Consider the following 14,982-nt stretch of genomic DNA (forward strand, 5'->3'; position numbering starts at 1 on the left):
CAGCCATAGGGACCAGTCACGTGGCAGACCGGAACATCACGATCCAAATAAACCCACCACCGAGCGAACCACCCGACCCAACAGCCCAGTTCGCTCCGCAGCAGCAGCAGCCCCAATTGCTAATCCTGTCGCAGTTATATAACATCATTCCGCGATGTCATCCATTGCCGCCAACGTGGCCCGCCGGGCCATCCTGAGACAACCTCTCAGAACCGTGCGAGCCCAACCAGTTCGACGATACGCCTCCCGAGTGGAAGAAGCTGGACTCGACAAGGGACCAAAGAGAGATCCCGAGCTCTACGTACGTGCTCTAGGAAGGCATTTTCCGTACAATTATTTTAATCAAAAGTCAATGTTCTAATTTTATTTTCGATCTAGCTCCTTCTCGGTGTCATGGCCGGCGCCTTCGGGCTTGCGGGATGGTATTTTGGCAGGTCTCCCACCACCGTTACCTCCGAGAGCAACATTCGAATCGGAGAGAGTGCCATGCCTTGGGAGGTTGACGAGAAGGATGTTGAGGCACAAGGGAACTTCAAGTATCAATACCATCCTCATGGCGACAAGAACAAGCCTCTCAAGTCCGCCCCCAGTGCTTTGAACGAAGTTGTCATTCCAAACGTCACATTGCCAAAGGTATGCCCGAATTTCCTTTTCCCGTGAATATATGGCGACCGTGCTAACTCTACCTGCAGGACTTGCACGACCGATTCAACAAGTATGGAAAGGACTACTAAGATGTCAACTGTATTCTATAGCCTGAAAACACAGCGGGGAATGTGATATCGAGTTCTCTGACGCAATTGCAAACATTGTGTGTAAATAAAATCATATGTAACATCTCGGTGCGCCAATCGTTTGATACAATTTCCTTGAATAATGTCTGTCTGCTTTCATGAAAGAGCGGTTGATCTAGTGATTGTACATGTTACGCCATATTTATGACACCATTCCTCCCTAGAAACAAACCCGCCAGCCGTGACCAACAGCATCCAATTCAGACCTCATTTCGCATCCACACCAATCGCTGTATGAATAAAAACCTTAGAAACATGGAAAGTCCAAAGACCTATTACAATTCATCTGCATTTCTGGTGGCTTCCTTTCCCTCACTGGCGGGTTTTGGTTTTTGGTCTTCCTGCGGCACGGATTTTTCATCACCAGGTACGGAAGCAGGCTTGTCTCGCGGAATGTTTTTGTTGTCCTTTCCGACAGTCTCGGGGTTTTGCCCTTCGACATCCGGATGTGGTGGAGCAACGTTTTGCTTGACCTCACGTCCTTGTCCATCGATCACCCTGGTCCGTGTCTCATACCTGGTCTTAAAGGATACATTACCAGCCTTTGCCATAGAGGCAACCTGTTCTGGGTCTAAAAGGTTCCCATCTTGATCGCGGTATTCCACGGATTCTTCACTATTAATAACTCGTTGGCCTGCGGGCATCGTGAACTCTGCCTTTTCAGCAGGCTCTTTCTCCTTTTCTTTTTGCTGTTCCTGCTGTCCATTTCGCTGCGGTGGCTCCTGCGGCTGCTTTTGCTGTTGGGGAGCCGGTTCCTGCGCAGGCGCCTTCGGAGGAGTTACTGTTGCCTTTGGCTGGGATGAGCCGACGTTCGCAATAGAGGAATATTGGGCCAACTAACCCGGTTCAGTATTCGTTACTTCACGCCACGCGAGGGAGCCTTCCACTGCGGGGGACTTACGTCTGTATAGAAGGTATTGCAATCAAAGTCCCATGAGCTCAACAGCTTAACCTTGCGACAAGCATCCTGGGTCCATGGGTTGCCATATGCCAATGGAGAGAATAACGTAAATGTTGCAATGCTTGCGGCCAAAAACAAAACAAAGAACACGCTACCGGCGATGGTATTCTTCTTTGAACCGCAAAGAGTCAACCGGTTCGCGACAAAGTCGAAGATCTGACAGAATGCAATAATAGCGAAGTACAGGGCCGGCAAATAATGATGTAGGAAAAGCTGACGGGCCATGAGATAAAATGGGAAGTAGTGAAAAGCCCAGCCTAAGACTGTCTGGCCAATCTCGTAGTCGAAGCGCTTGAAATTGACATTGTGATAATCGCCGAAACCTCGCTGCCATCGAACCACTGCAAGCCCTTTAAAGATCACGTATGCCACGATTGAAGCGGTAGACGCCCACCAAATAAGAGGATTCCCAATGAGATAGATCTGACGGTGGCTTTTGGCCCAAAAATTGATGCCCCGTAACAGAAGTGGCCAAGAGGTGGGTCGAGAATCCCAAGCGTGCGATTCCACCAAACCAGCATTGGTCCTCCACATGACGCGCTGAAGCTCCCAGAACTTGGCGAAGAAACCAGGGCGTCTGTAATTGACCTTCTCCACATCCGGTCCGAACATTGGATGTTCGTTATGTTCGACATACCAGATGCTATTGGGCAGCGAACCACCTTTGGCGCAGGTCACTTCCTGCTGCTCAAAACCCCAACTCGGGAGCTTGACTGGATGCGAGAACAGAACGCAACCACTCATAACATGCACAAGCTTAAACTTAGTCTCAATGGTCCTGAGCCTTTTCTTCGCCTCTGCGCCCTTGGAAAGAGAGTTCACAATCTCAACACGGAATAGATCGTTGGCATCGCCGGGAAAGCCCTCGTAACCATAAGCAGAGACTTCATTCTGCCAGTCAGCTTCGGTGACTGGGGGCCTGTGGTCGTGAGAGTGGAGTCTTCGGTCAGTGGTAACATGATAGAGTTTGATGGTAGCACCGTTCTCAATAAAACCAGCAGTGAGGTTATCCCATGCATGAGGGCCTTGAACTTGACCATAGGATCCAAGTGGCTGTGTTTGGTTCTCCATTATCCAAATATTGTTTTCGTCCTTGTGAGGGTATAGTGTAATTTGTTGTTGCTTGCTTCCCGTTGGATACATGTGACTATGGGAATGCAAGTAGCCACCTTGCGTGTTGTGATGTCTGATCGAGACCCTAGAGCCGAATGCAACATCGGCAGGCACATCTTTCATTCCCTTGGAATTAAGTGTTGCCTGGAACTCTGAGGACATGAAACCATCACCTTCCCCAGGGTTTACTAGACAGAGAAAATGGATGGCGAACATTGCAAGGTACATAGTAAGAGGGATGATGATCAAGCAAAACGCTCGAGCGAAAAAGTGCTTGAACCAGATATCCTAGCAGCTGTACTTAGTATCATGTTCCTCAAGTGCTCAATAAGCTAAAAATTACTTACCACTGTAACGGTCCTGGTATCCCCTAGAAGCACCCAGAGCTGAAGAACTGTCAAGCTACCAACCCATGCAACTGTGAACAAACCCACCCATTTGACACTGAGAGTGGCACCTAGGAAAAGCCCAGTAGCAGTGAGCCAGAACCACCATGCAGGCCCAAATGCCTTTGACGGTCCCTGTTCATGCTGATTTGTAAAACTTGTGAATGAAAGCACTGTTAACGCCGTAAAGAAGACCAATGGAGAGTCAAGAAGGATAAATCGAGACTGGGTTACTAATCCGTTCTCTTTGTAACAGGTTAGCAGGGGATTGGGTACTAGCAGCTGCTCGAGTGGAAGCCTACCGAATGTTACAAGAAGCGCTCCGAGGGAGGCGGTTATAGTCCGACAACCGGAGGCCTTTAAGGTGAAAAACATAGTAGGAACAGATAAAATCCCGAGAACCGCCGGTAGCATGCGCATTGCAACATAAGGAACTCCAGGTTCCAAATAATCTTTGCCAATTTCTTTGAAGTCGAAATCACCACGGAATCCACCAAGGAAGCCGGCAAGAGTAATAAGCAATTTCGCCAATGGCGGGTGGACGTCCATAAAGAATTTCCCTTTTATATACTTCATCGCAAAACCGCCAAAGCTATAAAGAGAGTGATTTGTGAGCGCAGGGCTCAAAAGCGCGGGGAAACAAAAGCGAAGACTTACTGGACCTCATCGAATACGACACTGCTGGGCTGGTAGATCCTGAACAATCGTACAATTGTTGCAAGCGCCGTAATGCAGAGCATTAATTTGTAGTCGGACTTGGGCAATTCAAAAATGTCATAGTCTTGCACGCCCTCAGATGTATAGTCCGACACTTGGGCGGCAGCCTTACGCCGATTCTTGGGGCCGGGAGAACGACCAGGAGACCGGCTGCTCCGCCGAGAGGGGGATTTAGCCTCCAACCCGGCTTTAGAGGATTTCGAAGGCATTATGAAGATTAGATACTATTACTGTCGTTAAAGAAAGTGAAGATCATATGAAAACATTGGTAGAAATGAGCCAAGGAGGTTTGGAGGCTGAAGCTGAAGATTGCACAAGGAAAACGTAGATTAACGATAGTCTGAAGTCAAGAAAGGGTCACAAAATATCATAGTAAGAATGAGAGGGAGAATAGAAGATGATGCTCCCTCCAGACAAGTGAATTGGCGTGAGCGAAAGTCGGAGTGAGTTGGGCGTCGCGGTGGCCTCGACTGAAAGGGGCGGCCGTCGGAGACATCGCTTAGTCAGACGCCTGCTAGTAGACACGTGAAATTCCCGAAACGAAGCCGCAGCATCAGCTTTTGACATCGCCCCCAAGCCGCCCCAGGACGGACAAACGGCCGCAACATCGGGTAAAAATGACGCTTGCTGCAGTAAATGGACCCTCTACGCCCGCGGAGCTCCTCGAGGAGGTGAGCAAGCCTCCGGAAGGCGTAGTTGTGCCCCCCAAGGACATCAGAAGTGAGTGCCATCTCGACAGGGTTCCTCAACAGGGCTGCAACTGATGTGCCACCAGCTATTATTGAGAAAACCGCAGGCTTTGTGGCGCGGAATGGATTTGTCTTCGAAGGTACGTCTGCTTCTGCCAATGAGCTGCGTGTCTAATCACGAGTTCTCTGACTCAAGACCTCTAGATCGCGTTCGCGAGAAGGAAAGGAACAACCCTAAATTCTCCTTCTTGAACCCCGCCGATCCCTACGCAGCGTTCTACAACTGGCGCCTTAACGAAATCAAAGCCGGGAGAGGCACGGCGGTATCGGCTGGAAGGGCCGGCGAGCCAGTGGCAGTGCCTGAAGAAGAGAAGCCCAAGGGCCCAGAGGCGCCTCCAGAATTCCACTTTTCTGCGCGTATGCCGAACATAAATGCCTTGGATCTTGAGGTAGTCAAGCTGACGGCACTGTTTGTCGCCAAGAGAGGGAAATCCTTCATGACAGCGCTATCGCAACGTGAAACGAGAAATTACCAGTTTGATTTCCTACGGCCGCAGCACAGTTTATATCAATTCTTTACGAGGCTTGTAGATCAATATGCGGAACTTTTCCAAATAAATGGCGCTGACGCTGCCAAGGCGGAGAAGGAACGCATAGCTGATCTGGAAAAGAACGTAAAGAATAAGTATCACATCCTTGACCGTGCGAAACAACGAGCAGAATGGGTCAAATACCAAGAGCAACAGAAACAAAAGAAGGAAGAGGAGGAAGAGCAAGAAAGAATAGCATATGCCCAGATAGACTGGCATGATTTCGTGGTGGTCGAAACCGTCTTATTTACAGAAACTGACGATCACGCTGAGCTCCCGCCACCTACATCACTAAACGACCTTCAGACTGCATCCCTGGAGCAAAAGGCTATGGTTTCTCTTGCACCAGCAAACAGGCGCATCGAAGAAGCCATGCCTACGGATGATGAAACCAAAAACTATTACAACGCCTATCCCACCACCTCACACCTTCCACCGCAACAACCTACATACGCACCATCCCCCATCCCGACTCACCTTGCACCGTCCGTCCCCGTTCCTCAACCTCCACTTGTATCCTCACAAACCGCCACACCAGTATCAACTCCTACTCCGCCCGTCCCAATCCCTGCAGTTCCCGAACCCGAAGCCCGCGCAGTGCCAACTCCACCTCCTGTCGCCGGCCAGCCACCCATGCGCATCCGCTCCGACTACGTCCCTCGTGCCCAGGCCAAACGGCTTAACACCACCACAGTCCCAACCTCCATCTGTCCAAACTGCAAACAACAAATCCCCATCGCAGAAATGGAACAACACATGCGCATTGAGTTGCTTGATCCACGGTGGAAGGAACAGCGCGCAAAGGCCGAAGCCCGCTACGCAACTACCAACCTATCAACCGCGGATGTGGCAAATAATCTCAAGCGTCTCGCCAGCCAGCGAAGTGACGTGTTCGACCAGGTGATCACTCCCGACAATCCTCAGCCCGGGCAATTGGATGGATCCGCCGTTGACCCCGAAGAAGAAGCTCGAAGGAAGAGAATGGCTATGAGCGGCGGAGTTGACACTTCAGGGATGCCCATGCCCATGCCGATGACCGCGCCTGCTCCGGGCTCAGTCCCAGCTCCGCCGGGCTATGGTGCTGGGCCGCAAGGCGCACCGCCAGGAATGCAGCAGCGGTTTGGTGGTCCGCCACCACCTGGCCAGCCCATAAATATCGAGGAGCAGATTCGGCAGATCCACCAGAAATTCAAGCAATGAAGGGGGAAGTGTTGAAGCGAAAATTGTACTTTATATACAGGCTTTGTTCGTTTTGCTGGGGTTATTTCGCTTTCTACGTTATGGGTATGAATTGGCTTTTAAGTACATATCAATCTGGATCGGGAAGGAAGGCCACAGGTTGTTTTATTGATTGTGGGTTTCCCAATTGTCTCTGCTACACTTCAGAAGGCAATCAAGAATCAAACTTCTGCATATCAATTCCAACCCTTTTTTAATATTCGGCCCCTTTTATATTACACCTCGCCCGGGGACAAGTGCCTTTTCTCCAGACACATCTTATTATGGACTACTCTGTTCGATCCCGGCTAAGATCAAAGAATACAGTAGTAGAGGCCCTCATAAAGATTTCCTTATTATTACCTAGGTCCGAAAATGGGAGATGGGCTCCAAAAAGTGCTAATATTTGTATATATACAAGAATTCTAATCTCTCACTTATTCTCCCAGCTTCCTAATGCAATCTTAAATAAAGAAATTCCTCCCAGTCCGATGTTCTAAGGAAAAGGGGGGATAAGCGAAATATATAACCTATGTGTAGTTACCATTCCATTCTGCAAGTAGTCCCGAAGTTGGAGGCCGGAATGGAAAGAAGAAGTGCAATACAATGCAGTGGAATTTCAATAGGTATTGACATCAATGCAAAATTGACAGAGAAAGGGCTGTGCAGCCATGCAAAAAGAGGTTTCATTGCCTCAAACTTGTACTCCATATCACCACTTGGAAGGCGGAAAGAAGTGATGAAAAAGACAATCAGATATAAAAATGGAAACAGTATAGAAGTGGGCATATGCAGCTGGGTGCCCTGACGCTTGATCAACATTGAAAGCAACCATGGATGCGCTGCGGGCGTTTCAGAAGCTATTAAAATATTTAACATTAAAGTGAATAAATCAGTGCACAGCACCAGTATGGAAATTGGAAGTAATGAGAACATCAAGTTCCTGATGGGCGAAATTCTTAAAAGCTTCGGGAAGAATGGAATGACGTCAATGTTGGTAGGGTGACGGTTCAATGGATTAGGGATGTTTTAAACTGCCGCTGGTATAGTCACTTTGAGCTTCGGCTCGATAGCACTGGCTTCGATGGATCCTATAAGTGCAGGATCGGGGTTGGATTCTGTCGAAGTTGCGATATTATCTTTCGGAAGACGACCTGGGGGATTATCGTCGTGTTGAGCGTGGTTGTTATTATCGGATGTGCCGCTCACAGGCTCATTCAAAGTTTTTTCACTTTTCGCTTCTGGTTGCACAGTTTCTTCTCGAGAGATGATAGTCCCTCCGATGGATGCCCTATTCGTGTGAGAGACAAATGGGTCTTCGGGCGACACCCTGTTGTGAGTGGCACCATCTTCATCTCGCTTGCGTAACACAAGTGGCTGGTCACCGTCCGTTAAATTTCCATAACTTTTCTTTGTTGGAGAAGAGTCAATGTTTCGTATGGAAGGGTCCTTCTCGGAAGAATCCGCCTTGATGAAAGTAGGAACGACGCCGCCCCCGATTCGCGACCAGAACATACGTTCTCTGAGACGGACAGTTTCCTCCCACGCCTCTTTTTCATCCTCTTCATCTCCAATGCGGACATGGCCATCAACAATAAGCCGTAAATAGCCAACAAAATCGCAACATGATCTCATCTTTTCAAGGCAGAGTAGGCAAAGAGGATGCTTTTGGGCCGAATCGTTGTCAGAGGTCCGGAAACGGTGCGTCCGTGCATGATCATTGTCGCTTCGTTTCTCACCACATAGAGCACATGGCGGGGAGTACTTGACAGCAGCAGATGGGATTGGCTCAATTACCAACCCTCCATCACATATGCTACTTATCACAGATCGCCTTGTCAACCAGGATATACCAGGTGCGAGATCAAGTCTCAGCGTTGGTTCGATATCTTCCGTCATTACCCTTTTATAGAACTTTGACTCTTTAAGGGCAGTATATGAAGTGGATTGGCGAGGAGACGCGGAACTGCCGTTAGGCGAAGAATTAACTGCAGAGGGCGTATTTGCAGGGGCACTGGAGCGATGTTGGTGTTGTGGAGAGGTGTAGTTTCCGGCCAGGCTTGCGAGACCTATGACATTCAGTCCAGCATAAGAACCACTGACCACCCTGCTTGGTGGTTTAGAACTTGTGGACAGATGTAGTAAAGCATGAAAATCATCATAGGCCTGAATGTCCGTTCGGCAGACAGATTTTATCAGGTGAGAGAAACTCGTTGAAGGTGCTGGGGATATGTCTCCTGCACCAGGTGTAGTGGGAGACAAATTCATAGCTTCGAGCAGACGGCCTAAGTTTCCTTGCGATTGGACTGCAGCTGGTGAAGTTGGGGCAGTTGAAGGATCAGTGCGCATGTCACTGTCATCTCTGTCACTGTGCATGTGCTGCATTACCAACTTTAGCTCTGCCAGCTGTTCTTGGTGCGACGCCAGTAGCGTTTCTGTGTCTTTTATCTGTGCTTGTAATTGCTCATTCCTTTTTTCAACCGCTTCACGCTCTTTCTTTGCCGCAGCAACCATCTACAATTCATGTTAGACTAACTAATCCAATATATTCAGGTCTTATTCACTTTAGAAGTGAATACATACCTTATTGGCCTCTTCAAACAGAGCTGCAGTTAGATCTGCCAGTTCTTGCTCAATTCCTTTCTTTTCCCTCTCAACAATCATTCTGCGGCCCCTTTCTTCTTCCAGTTCTTTCTTGAGCTGCATTTTTTCAGACTCCACTTTGTCGTGCCGGATCAATATACCATTGGAAATGTCTTCCTGATGTTTCTTGTTTTCTTCCTCTAATTGAAGAACTCTTTCCCGAGATAACTCTAGTTCTTGACGGGTTGCCGCCAAGGTATCGTCAAGAACTGTTTGGTTGTTAATTGCTTGGATGAGCTTATCGCTCAACGCAGCCACTTCATTGCTCAGGTCTGGATGCCTTGGAGACGAGGCGGCAGTTCGAGACAAGTCCGTGGTACTCGCAGTTCTAGGATCACGCAGTGTATTGAGCAAGGAATCAGATTCAAAGGATTGGGGCTTGGCTGTTTTCGAGCCACCCAACATGTCAGACAGAGCATTGGCTGACTTGGCTCGAAAGACTGTTTTGCTGGAGGTAAGGGATCGGAGCTTCGAAGTGGAGCGTGTCTCTCGTTTCTCTGGCCGTTCCGACACAGCGGACTCCGTTTGAAGGGGAGGGTGAGACCACCCATGAAGCGACATTAATCTATCGAGCGGTTAGGGCTGATGAAAAAGAAGCCGGGAGGACCGAATGGAGAAGAAAAGGACTAGTAGGAACAACTGACTCGGCCATGGTTTGTATGACAAAGGAATGACTGTGGTGCTGCGATCGGGATTAAGGTTCAGAATGACTGGTTCGTTCAAATGAGCGTATGATGATGATGATGATGCAGGTGAGGTGCGGTTGTGAGCTTCGGCGGTTCGCGGGTTAACCAATAAGAGGAACCATCTTTCGGGAATTGTCCAAAGAGAAGGATACGACCGACGTGGTGATTGGAACGGTTTCCTCCTCTTCCCTCCGACAAGACAAGTGCAAAAAGGGTCGAGAGACGGACAATGTGGTTTCTGTCGGAGGGGAAAGACGAGAGGCGAACGGCCGTGAGTGAGGTGAGCGGGAGAGCGAGGGAAACCAGGGCGGCTTAAGGCAAAGTCCAGGGTCACCGATCAGGCAAAGCGTGACGAGCTAGCTCGCGAGGTGGAGCCCGGGTAAAGCGTGCAAACAGTTTCAGCTGCGGAGATGCTCGTTGCTGGGCGCCGCCGGCTCGTCACGCTGCAGCTGCACAGTACATAATGAAGGTCTGTGGCTATCCGCCAGAGGAATGGGGGCCAGAGCGGGTAGAGACGTTGGGATTGTCAAGAACAAGGGAAGCGCTGGAACACGGTTACTCAGGTTTACGGAGAGCCTGTGGGAAGGTTACAGGAGAAATGCAAGCTCCTCCCATGGGCCGAGTGGCAGTGAAACCTGGTCTCACCCACCCTTTATTTCGATGCACAAGCTCGCCGGTGCGTGCGCCCAAGCACCCTGATGCTTATGTAACTAGTATTAGTTTAGTCGGTCAAAATTTCATGGACGGCGTGACTCGCTCACCGGGCGGGCAAGTCGGAGACTCTTGTCGCGGGATCGAGCTACATACATACTTTGGAGAAGCTAGCTGTGATCGACATGAGCACAGCAACAACAGCCTGGAGATAGGTCAGAAAACAAGCCTATTTACGTAGGAGTTATTTATCGATCGATCGATTGCTGGTTTGTGACAAGGAAGCCTTCTCGAAGAACTGACCCGCCGCGCTAGTTAACCGTGACTGCGGGGTCCGGGTTCAGAAGATCATCACGCATCGAGGCTAACAAAAATGTCGTCAAAGTCTCCTCCGCCGCCAATACGACGCTGTCGTCGAGGCAAACAGTCAAGGCTCTGACTTCGAAGTAACCCCTCCCTACCGGGGCGATTCAATACGAACAAAGCAAAAACAAGAATCCCGTTGCGTCAAGAGACCAGACGGAGTCCCTATCTCGTTCCAGATGGCCGACTCAGAGCTTGAAGAGGTATGCTTGGCTGATAAAAACCAACAAGAAAAAAAAAAAAAAAAAAGGAAATCCGTGCTTAAAACCCTCACTTTTAGATCAGAAGAGCGCGGCTCGCGCAGTTACAACAACAAGGGGGTGCTGGTGGAGCTGGCGCCCCCAACCCAGAAGAACAGCGAAGGTAAGAAAAAAAAAGGACCTTCTGCGACCCTGCTCAGTATTATTCACTGTGCTAACGCACTCATCTGAAGACAACAAGAAGGTAATAATGTATCCCTCCTTCCAGAGCCTGTGTTCGTGATAATACTCGACAAAGCGGCGTAAAACCCTTTCATTAACAATTTCCGCTCACACGCTCTACAGCCGATGCTCGTCAAGCTATCTTATCCCAGATCCTCCTCCCAGAAGCCGCTGACCGTTTAAACCGCATTCGCATGGTCAAAGAAACCCGTGCCACCGATGTCGAAAATCGGCTGATCATGCTCGCACGAACTGGGCAACTCCGAGCAAAGGTTACGGAAGATCAGCTAAAGGACCTGCTTAATGCAGTCGCAGAGAATAAGGAAGAGGAAAAGATTATCATCAGTCGTCGAAAAGGCGGATGGGATGACGATGATGACTTATTGGATTTGTGATGATTACCGGACCCATTTGACACTTTCACGACTGCATTTGCCACCATGGATGATCATTTGACTCAGCTTGAGTGCTGTCAGCTTCTAAATATGCATACTTGAATAATGAACAGAGAGGAAAGGCAGATTACCCAATATGCGAGATTCGAACCATGCCCCGTAACGCCATGCTATAGTACAAATACCCCGGTCACAAATACATACTCATGACTTTATCACTGCCTCTTTTGCCGCTTTCTTCTGTTCTCTAACTTTCTTCCTTATGTCTCTCAAATCCGGAGGCTTCTCGATATTGAGTTCCTCCCTCAATTCATTCACATCTCTTTCTAGTTGTTCCTCCCAGTAAACATTGATCAGCTCTTTACTCGCCAAGCCGCTTCTAATGGCCCAAGGCAAGTGAATACTCCAAAATCTCTGCTTTTCTTCCGGTTTCAGCCTGATGGCCGCAAACACACTCAATCCAGTCATTGGAATCAGCGTGTTCATAAACTCAAACGCCTTCAGTGCGATTTCACCCTCCACCACGATCGGCAGGCCTGTCACTGCATGGTAGAAATCGTGACACTCGCGATACCGCTGCATTACATAGGCGCATTCTTCATCATCGATGTACTGCACACTGCTGCGGGTGTCTGGGCTGACACCCTCCCGGTCGAGCCAGGTAGCGTAGGTGTACCCAACGGTGTTTTTAGGCAGGCTGCGGAGGTAGGGAAGGGAAAGTGTCTGTGAGGTTATTCGGGGGCGGTCACGGAGGATTCGTCGGCCGGTGGGGTCCGCGAGCATGGCATCGCGGAGACGATAGATGAAGAATGGCGTTGCGGTGGTTTCGCCGACAGTTGCTATTAGATCTGCATGTTCGTTAGGTCGCATATTCCTAGCTTGAAGGCAAGGGATTGGAAGAAATTGAAAAAAAGTTACCTCCCCGCCGAGGATTCAACAGTGATCCCACAGCCGACCCAATTGCTAGAGCTCCCCGCTCTATCGGTGTCAAAGGTATATGTCCCGGATAATTTGGTTGAGGGCGATTGAGAACGGAGAATTCGCGGGCAACGCTTCGCTGTGCGCATAAGACTCGTAAAGAGCGCAAGCCCACGGCTCTCGCTCTCACTGACTTTGCTATTGCCATTATCGAACAACTGACCCCAGGAGCGAGATTGTAGAAGGGCCAAATCTGCGCCGCAGCACCAGCCGAAGAGCAAGGTGTGATGGGACGATCCCGGCGATCGGCACCTGCAGCATCGTTGGTCCCTGGCGAGCGCCGTAACGAACTAGTTAAGTTAGCGTCTTTGCGCATAACTCCGCAAAAGTCCGTGGCTCGAAGCCAAATCTACTCATCCTGCATACTCCCGCACCTTGTTATTGATTCTTTCAATGCTTTACACTGGGAAAATGGAAACCATTAAAAATTACTTGATTCTTTCGTCCTTTATCTTTTATCCTCCACAGTAGTCCACTGAGATTCGTGGCTGTGGTTACCACAATGGCCCCTGAGACTTTTGCCTCTGCAGGCAAAAAGCATGAAGAATTCACACAGTGGGCCAAAGATCAGGGAATACAGATCAACGGCGTAGCTGCTGTTAGGTTTCCAGGTAGAGGGATAGGCATTGCTGCATTAAGGGGCATTGATGTATGGGATCTGCACGCTTATCGCTTCCTCAAGATTTCGTCCTCAACCCGTCCTCCATCCCCTTGTTTGGCCGAGTTTCGAGCATATATTTTTGTGTTTTGATTCTGTTTCTGTTTCGAAAGCTAATGTTTTAACTACTTTCGTTTAGGCTGGAGAAACAATCGTCTCTGTTCCAACATCCAGCCTTCTAACACTAGACAAAATTCCCTCGACGTTCAGGGAGAAGTTCCAAGGAGACACTCCTGTCCAGGGCATATTTGCCGCATATCTAGCCTGTGATGATGACGCGCGGTCCAGGTATGCTCCATGGCGCGCAACATGGCCCACCATGCGGGATTTTGAGGATTCAATCCCGCTACTTTGGCCAAAATATCTCATAGGGACTCCGGGCGATGAGCTCAAAGGCCAAGGGGAAACCACAGGGCGAGGACAGGAGGTTTTTCCATCTTTATTGCCTCCCTCCATATCTGGTCACTTCAACTTATCGAATAGGGTCGGTCGATTTTCTGGTGATTACACCCCTGACCACCAGAACCTCCTCGAAAATCAGCGTAGCAGGTTCCGAAAGGCTTTCAGCCGCGTGAAACTGGCTTGTCCAGGTATAAACCTGGAAATATTCACTTATTATTGGTTTGCCACACATACAAGATGTTTCTTTTATGTAGCGAAAGATTCAGAAGTGCCGGAAGACCGTAATGATGCGATGGCATTGTGTCCGTTTGCCGATTATTTCAATCATTCAAGCAATGACCCTGGGGTAGGCCACCGGTTTTCCCTCCTTTTATTGAAAAATTTAGTATATTTTGCAGCTCTAAGCAATCCGGTCTGATCCATTTTTGTACACGTTGTGACGTGCAGTGCAAAGCTAGCTTTGATGGAGATGGATATACATTTACAGCAACAAAATCCTACGGTATGGATTTGAACCCAACTACCGACGCTGAATCTGATGAAGTCGTACATTTCTAGCGAAAGGAGAAGAGGTATTCGTGTGCTATGGGAATCATACAAGCGATGTCCTACTAACGGATTGTAAGTGAGCAGCTTCCACATGTATATACAATATCTCCCTGTCTAAGCCATGAAAAATATAGACGGATTTGTACCGGATGAAAATAAATGGGACGCCATTTTCTTGGATGACATTGTGCTCCAGGATATCAATAAGATAAAGAGACGCTATCTCAAAGAAGATAACTATCTTGGGTAAATCTAACCCTCACGACACGAGTGAAAGCTTATCTCCTGCAATGCTAATGCTGATGTACCGAAAAGCAACTATCAAGTCACACGTGCCGGTCCATGTTTTCGCACCGAGGTGGCCGCTTCACTGACGTATATGTCTGTAGACGACTGGAGTTTGTATGTCGGAGGTACCATCCCATCCAGCTTTGACTCGGAGAAAACGGACAGAATCGTGGCTAGCTGGATACGCAAATATCGTGACGAGGCCGATTTGGCGATTGCGAGGGTAGAAGGCATGGTTAGAAGTGGTATATACGAAACGGCTAATCGGCTCAAATCCATTATTTTGCGATGGAAGCAGATAAGAGAATTATGCAGCGTCGCATTGGATTCGTTAGAGCCGTCAACTTGAGAGTCAATAAAAGTGATATACAAATAACCACATCAATCGAGTCTAGCGCCAGCACAAAATGCCATAGGAATGACATAAACGATATCAAGTCGAGCCGATATTTCTAGTCGGCTCCGTAAACTAGACAGCG

At 48.9% G+C, this 14,982-nt stretch overlaps 7 protein-coding genes across 9 annotated transcripts; 4 read left to right on the forward strand and 3 right to left on the reverse strand.

Moving 5' to 3' along the window:
* The first annotated feature begins 91 nt into the window (after positions 1 to 91).
* On the forward strand, positions 92 to 1,613 carry CIMG_00439 (uncharacterized protein). Its single transcript, XM_001246667.2, has 3 exons — positions 92 to 301; positions 379 to 633; positions 693 to 1,613. The coding sequence occupies exons 1-3, from the start codon at positions 155 to 157 to the stop codon at positions 732 to 734; spliced, it is 444 nt and encodes a 147-aa protein (XP_001246668.1). The 5' UTR covers positions 92 to 154; the 3' UTR covers positions 735 to 1,613.
* Positions 841 to 4,394, reverse strand: CIMG_00438 (dolichyl-phosphate-mannose-protein mannosyltransferase). The gene is made up of 5 exons (XM_001246666.2): positions 3,912 to 4,394; positions 3,557 to 3,846; positions 3,216 to 3,499; positions 1,696 to 3,156; positions 841 to 1,630 (listed from the first exon to the last, which is right to left on the reverse strand). The coding sequence occupies exons 1-5, from the start codon at positions 4,178 to 4,180 to the stop codon at positions 1,070 to 1,072; spliced, it is 2,865 nt and encodes a 954-aa protein (XP_001246667.2). The 5' UTR covers positions 4,181 to 4,394; the 3' UTR covers positions 841 to 1,069.
* A 143-nt stretch (positions 4,395 to 4,537) lies between these two features.
* Positions 4,538 to 6,450, forward strand: CIMG_00437 (pre-mRNA splicing factor; the record flags this gene model as incomplete). Its single annotated transcript, XM_001246665.2, has 3 exons — positions 4,538 to 4,691; positions 4,747 to 4,800; positions 4,865 to 6,450. Exons 1-3 carry the CDS (start codon positions 4,589 to 4,591, stop codon positions 6,448 to 6,450), a joined length of 1,743 nt encoding a protein of 580 aa, XP_001246666.1. The 5' UTR covers positions 4,538 to 4,588.
* A 401-nt stretch (positions 6,451 to 6,851) lies between these two features.
* Positions 6,852 to 10,053, reverse strand: CIMG_00436 (GDP/GTP exchange factor Sec2p). The gene is made up of 3 exons (XM_001246664.2): positions 9,756 to 10,053; positions 9,052 to 9,676; positions 6,852 to 8,982 (listed from the first exon to the last, which is right to left on the reverse strand). Exons 1-3 carry the CDS (start codon positions 9,761 to 9,763, stop codon positions 7,498 to 7,500), a joined length of 2,118 nt encoding a protein of 705 aa, XP_001246665.1. The 5' UTR covers positions 9,764 to 10,053; the 3' UTR covers positions 6,852 to 7,497.
* A 540-nt stretch (positions 10,054 to 10,593) lies between these two features.
* CIMG_00435 lies at positions 10,594 to 11,849 on the forward strand. Of its 2 annotated transcripts, XM_004445881.1 has the most exons (5): positions 10,594 to 10,717; positions 10,834 to 11,014; positions 11,092 to 11,174; positions 11,245 to 11,255; positions 11,357 to 11,849. In XM_004445881.1, exons 2-5 carry the CDS (start codon positions 10,991 to 10,993, stop codon positions 11,626 to 11,628), a joined length of 390 nt encoding a protein of 129 aa, XP_004445938.1. In that variant the 5' UTR covers positions 10,594 to 10,717; positions 10,834 to 10,990; the 3' UTR covers positions 11,629 to 11,849. The 2 variants fall into 2 exon arrangements, with proteins under 2 accessions (XP_004445938.1, XP_004445939.1); XM_004445882.1 differs by having other exon boundaries at positions 10,628 to 11,014.
* CIMG_00434 (ubiquinone biosynthesis protein COQ4, mitochondrial) lies at positions 11,644 to 12,922 on the reverse strand (the record flags this gene model as incomplete). The annotated part of the gene is made up of 2 exons (XM_001246662.2): positions 11,644 to 12,476; positions 12,547 to 12,922. 2 exons carry the CDS (start codon positions 12,920 to 12,922, stop codon positions 11,833 to 11,835), a joined length of 1,020 nt encoding a protein of 339 aa, XP_001246663.2. The 3' UTR covers positions 11,644 to 11,832.
* A 77-nt stretch (positions 12,923 to 12,999) lies between these two features.
* CIMG_00433 lies at positions 13,000 to 14,879 on the forward strand. Of its 2 annotated transcripts, XM_004445883.1 has the most exons (6): positions 13,000 to 13,255; positions 13,404 to 14,012; positions 14,114 to 14,168; positions 14,225 to 14,287; positions 14,350 to 14,461; positions 14,531 to 14,879. In XM_004445883.1, the coding sequence occupies exons 1-6, from the start codon at positions 13,109 to 13,111 to the stop codon at positions 14,850 to 14,852; spliced, it is 1,308 nt and encodes a 435-aa protein (XP_004445940.1). In that variant the 5' UTR covers positions 13,000 to 13,108; the 3' UTR covers positions 14,853 to 14,879. The 2 variants fall into 2 exon arrangements, with proteins under 2 accessions (XP_004445940.1, XP_004445941.1); XM_004445884.1 differs by having other exon boundaries at positions 14,225 to 14,461.
* Positions 14,880 to 14,982: the final 103 nt, after the last annotated feature.

The sequence above is a fragment of the Coccidioides immitis genome (assembly GCF_000149335.2).
Source record: "Coccidioides immitis RS genomic scaffold supercont3.1, whole genome shotgun sequence".
Classification (NCBI taxonomy): Eukaryota; Fungi; Ascomycota; class Eurotiomycetes; order Onygenales; family Onygenaceae; genus Coccidioides; species Coccidioides immitis.

Excerpts from the sequence above, each read along its gene's own strand:
- CIMG_00436 (XM_001246664.2), bottom strand. Across the intron at positions 8,983-9,051 it reads TGTTTGAAGAGGCCAATAAG|ATGGTTGCTGCGGCAAAGAA; the intron begins GTATGTATTCAC and ends CATGAATTGTAG.
- CIMG_00438 (XM_001246666.2), bottom strand. The coding sequence starts at position 4,180 with ATGCCTTCGAAATCCTCTAAAGCCGGGTTGGAGGCTAAATCCCCCTCT. Across the intron at positions 3,847-3,911 it reads GTCGTATTCGATGAGGTCCA|CTTTGGCGGTTTTGCGATGA; the intron begins GTAAGTCTTCGC and ends CTCTCTTTATAG. Across the intron at positions 3,500-3,556 it reads AGCGCTTCTTGTAACATTCG|AGAACGGATTAGTAACCCAG; the intron begins GTAGGCTTCCAC and ends CCTGTTACAAAG.
- CIMG_00435 (XM_004445881.1), top strand. The coding sequence starts at position 10,991 with ATGGCCGACTCAGAGCTTGAAGAG. Across the intron at positions 11,015-11,091 it reads CCGACTCAGAGCTTGAAGAG|ATCAGAAGAGCGCGGCTCGC; the intron begins GTATGCTTGGCT and ends CCTCACTTTTAG.
- CIMG_00439 (XM_001246667.2), top strand. The coding sequence starts at position 155 with ATGTCATCCATTGCCGCCAACGTGGCCCGCCGGGCCATCCTGAGACAA. Across the intron at positions 302-378 it reads AGAGAGATCCCGAGCTCTAC|CTCCTTCTCGGTGTCATGGC; the intron begins GTACGTGCTCTA and ends TTTTCGATCTAG. Across the intron at positions 634-692 it reads CAAACGTCACATTGCCAAAG|GACTTGCACGACCGATTCAA; the intron begins GTATGCCCGAAT and ends CTCTACCTGCAG.
- CIMG_00433 (XM_004445883.1), top strand. The coding sequence starts at position 13,109 with ATGGCCCCTGAGACTTTTGCCTCTGCAGGCAAAAAGCATGAAGAATTC. Across the intron at positions 14,013-14,113 it reads ATTCAAGCAATGACCCTGGG|TGCAAAGCTAGCTTTGATGG; the intron begins GTAGGCCACCGG and ends TGTGACGTGCAG. Across the intron at positions 14,288-14,349 it reads CGATGTCCTACTAACGGATT|ACGGATTTGTACCGGATGAA; the intron begins GTAAGTGAGCAG and ends TGAAAAATATAG.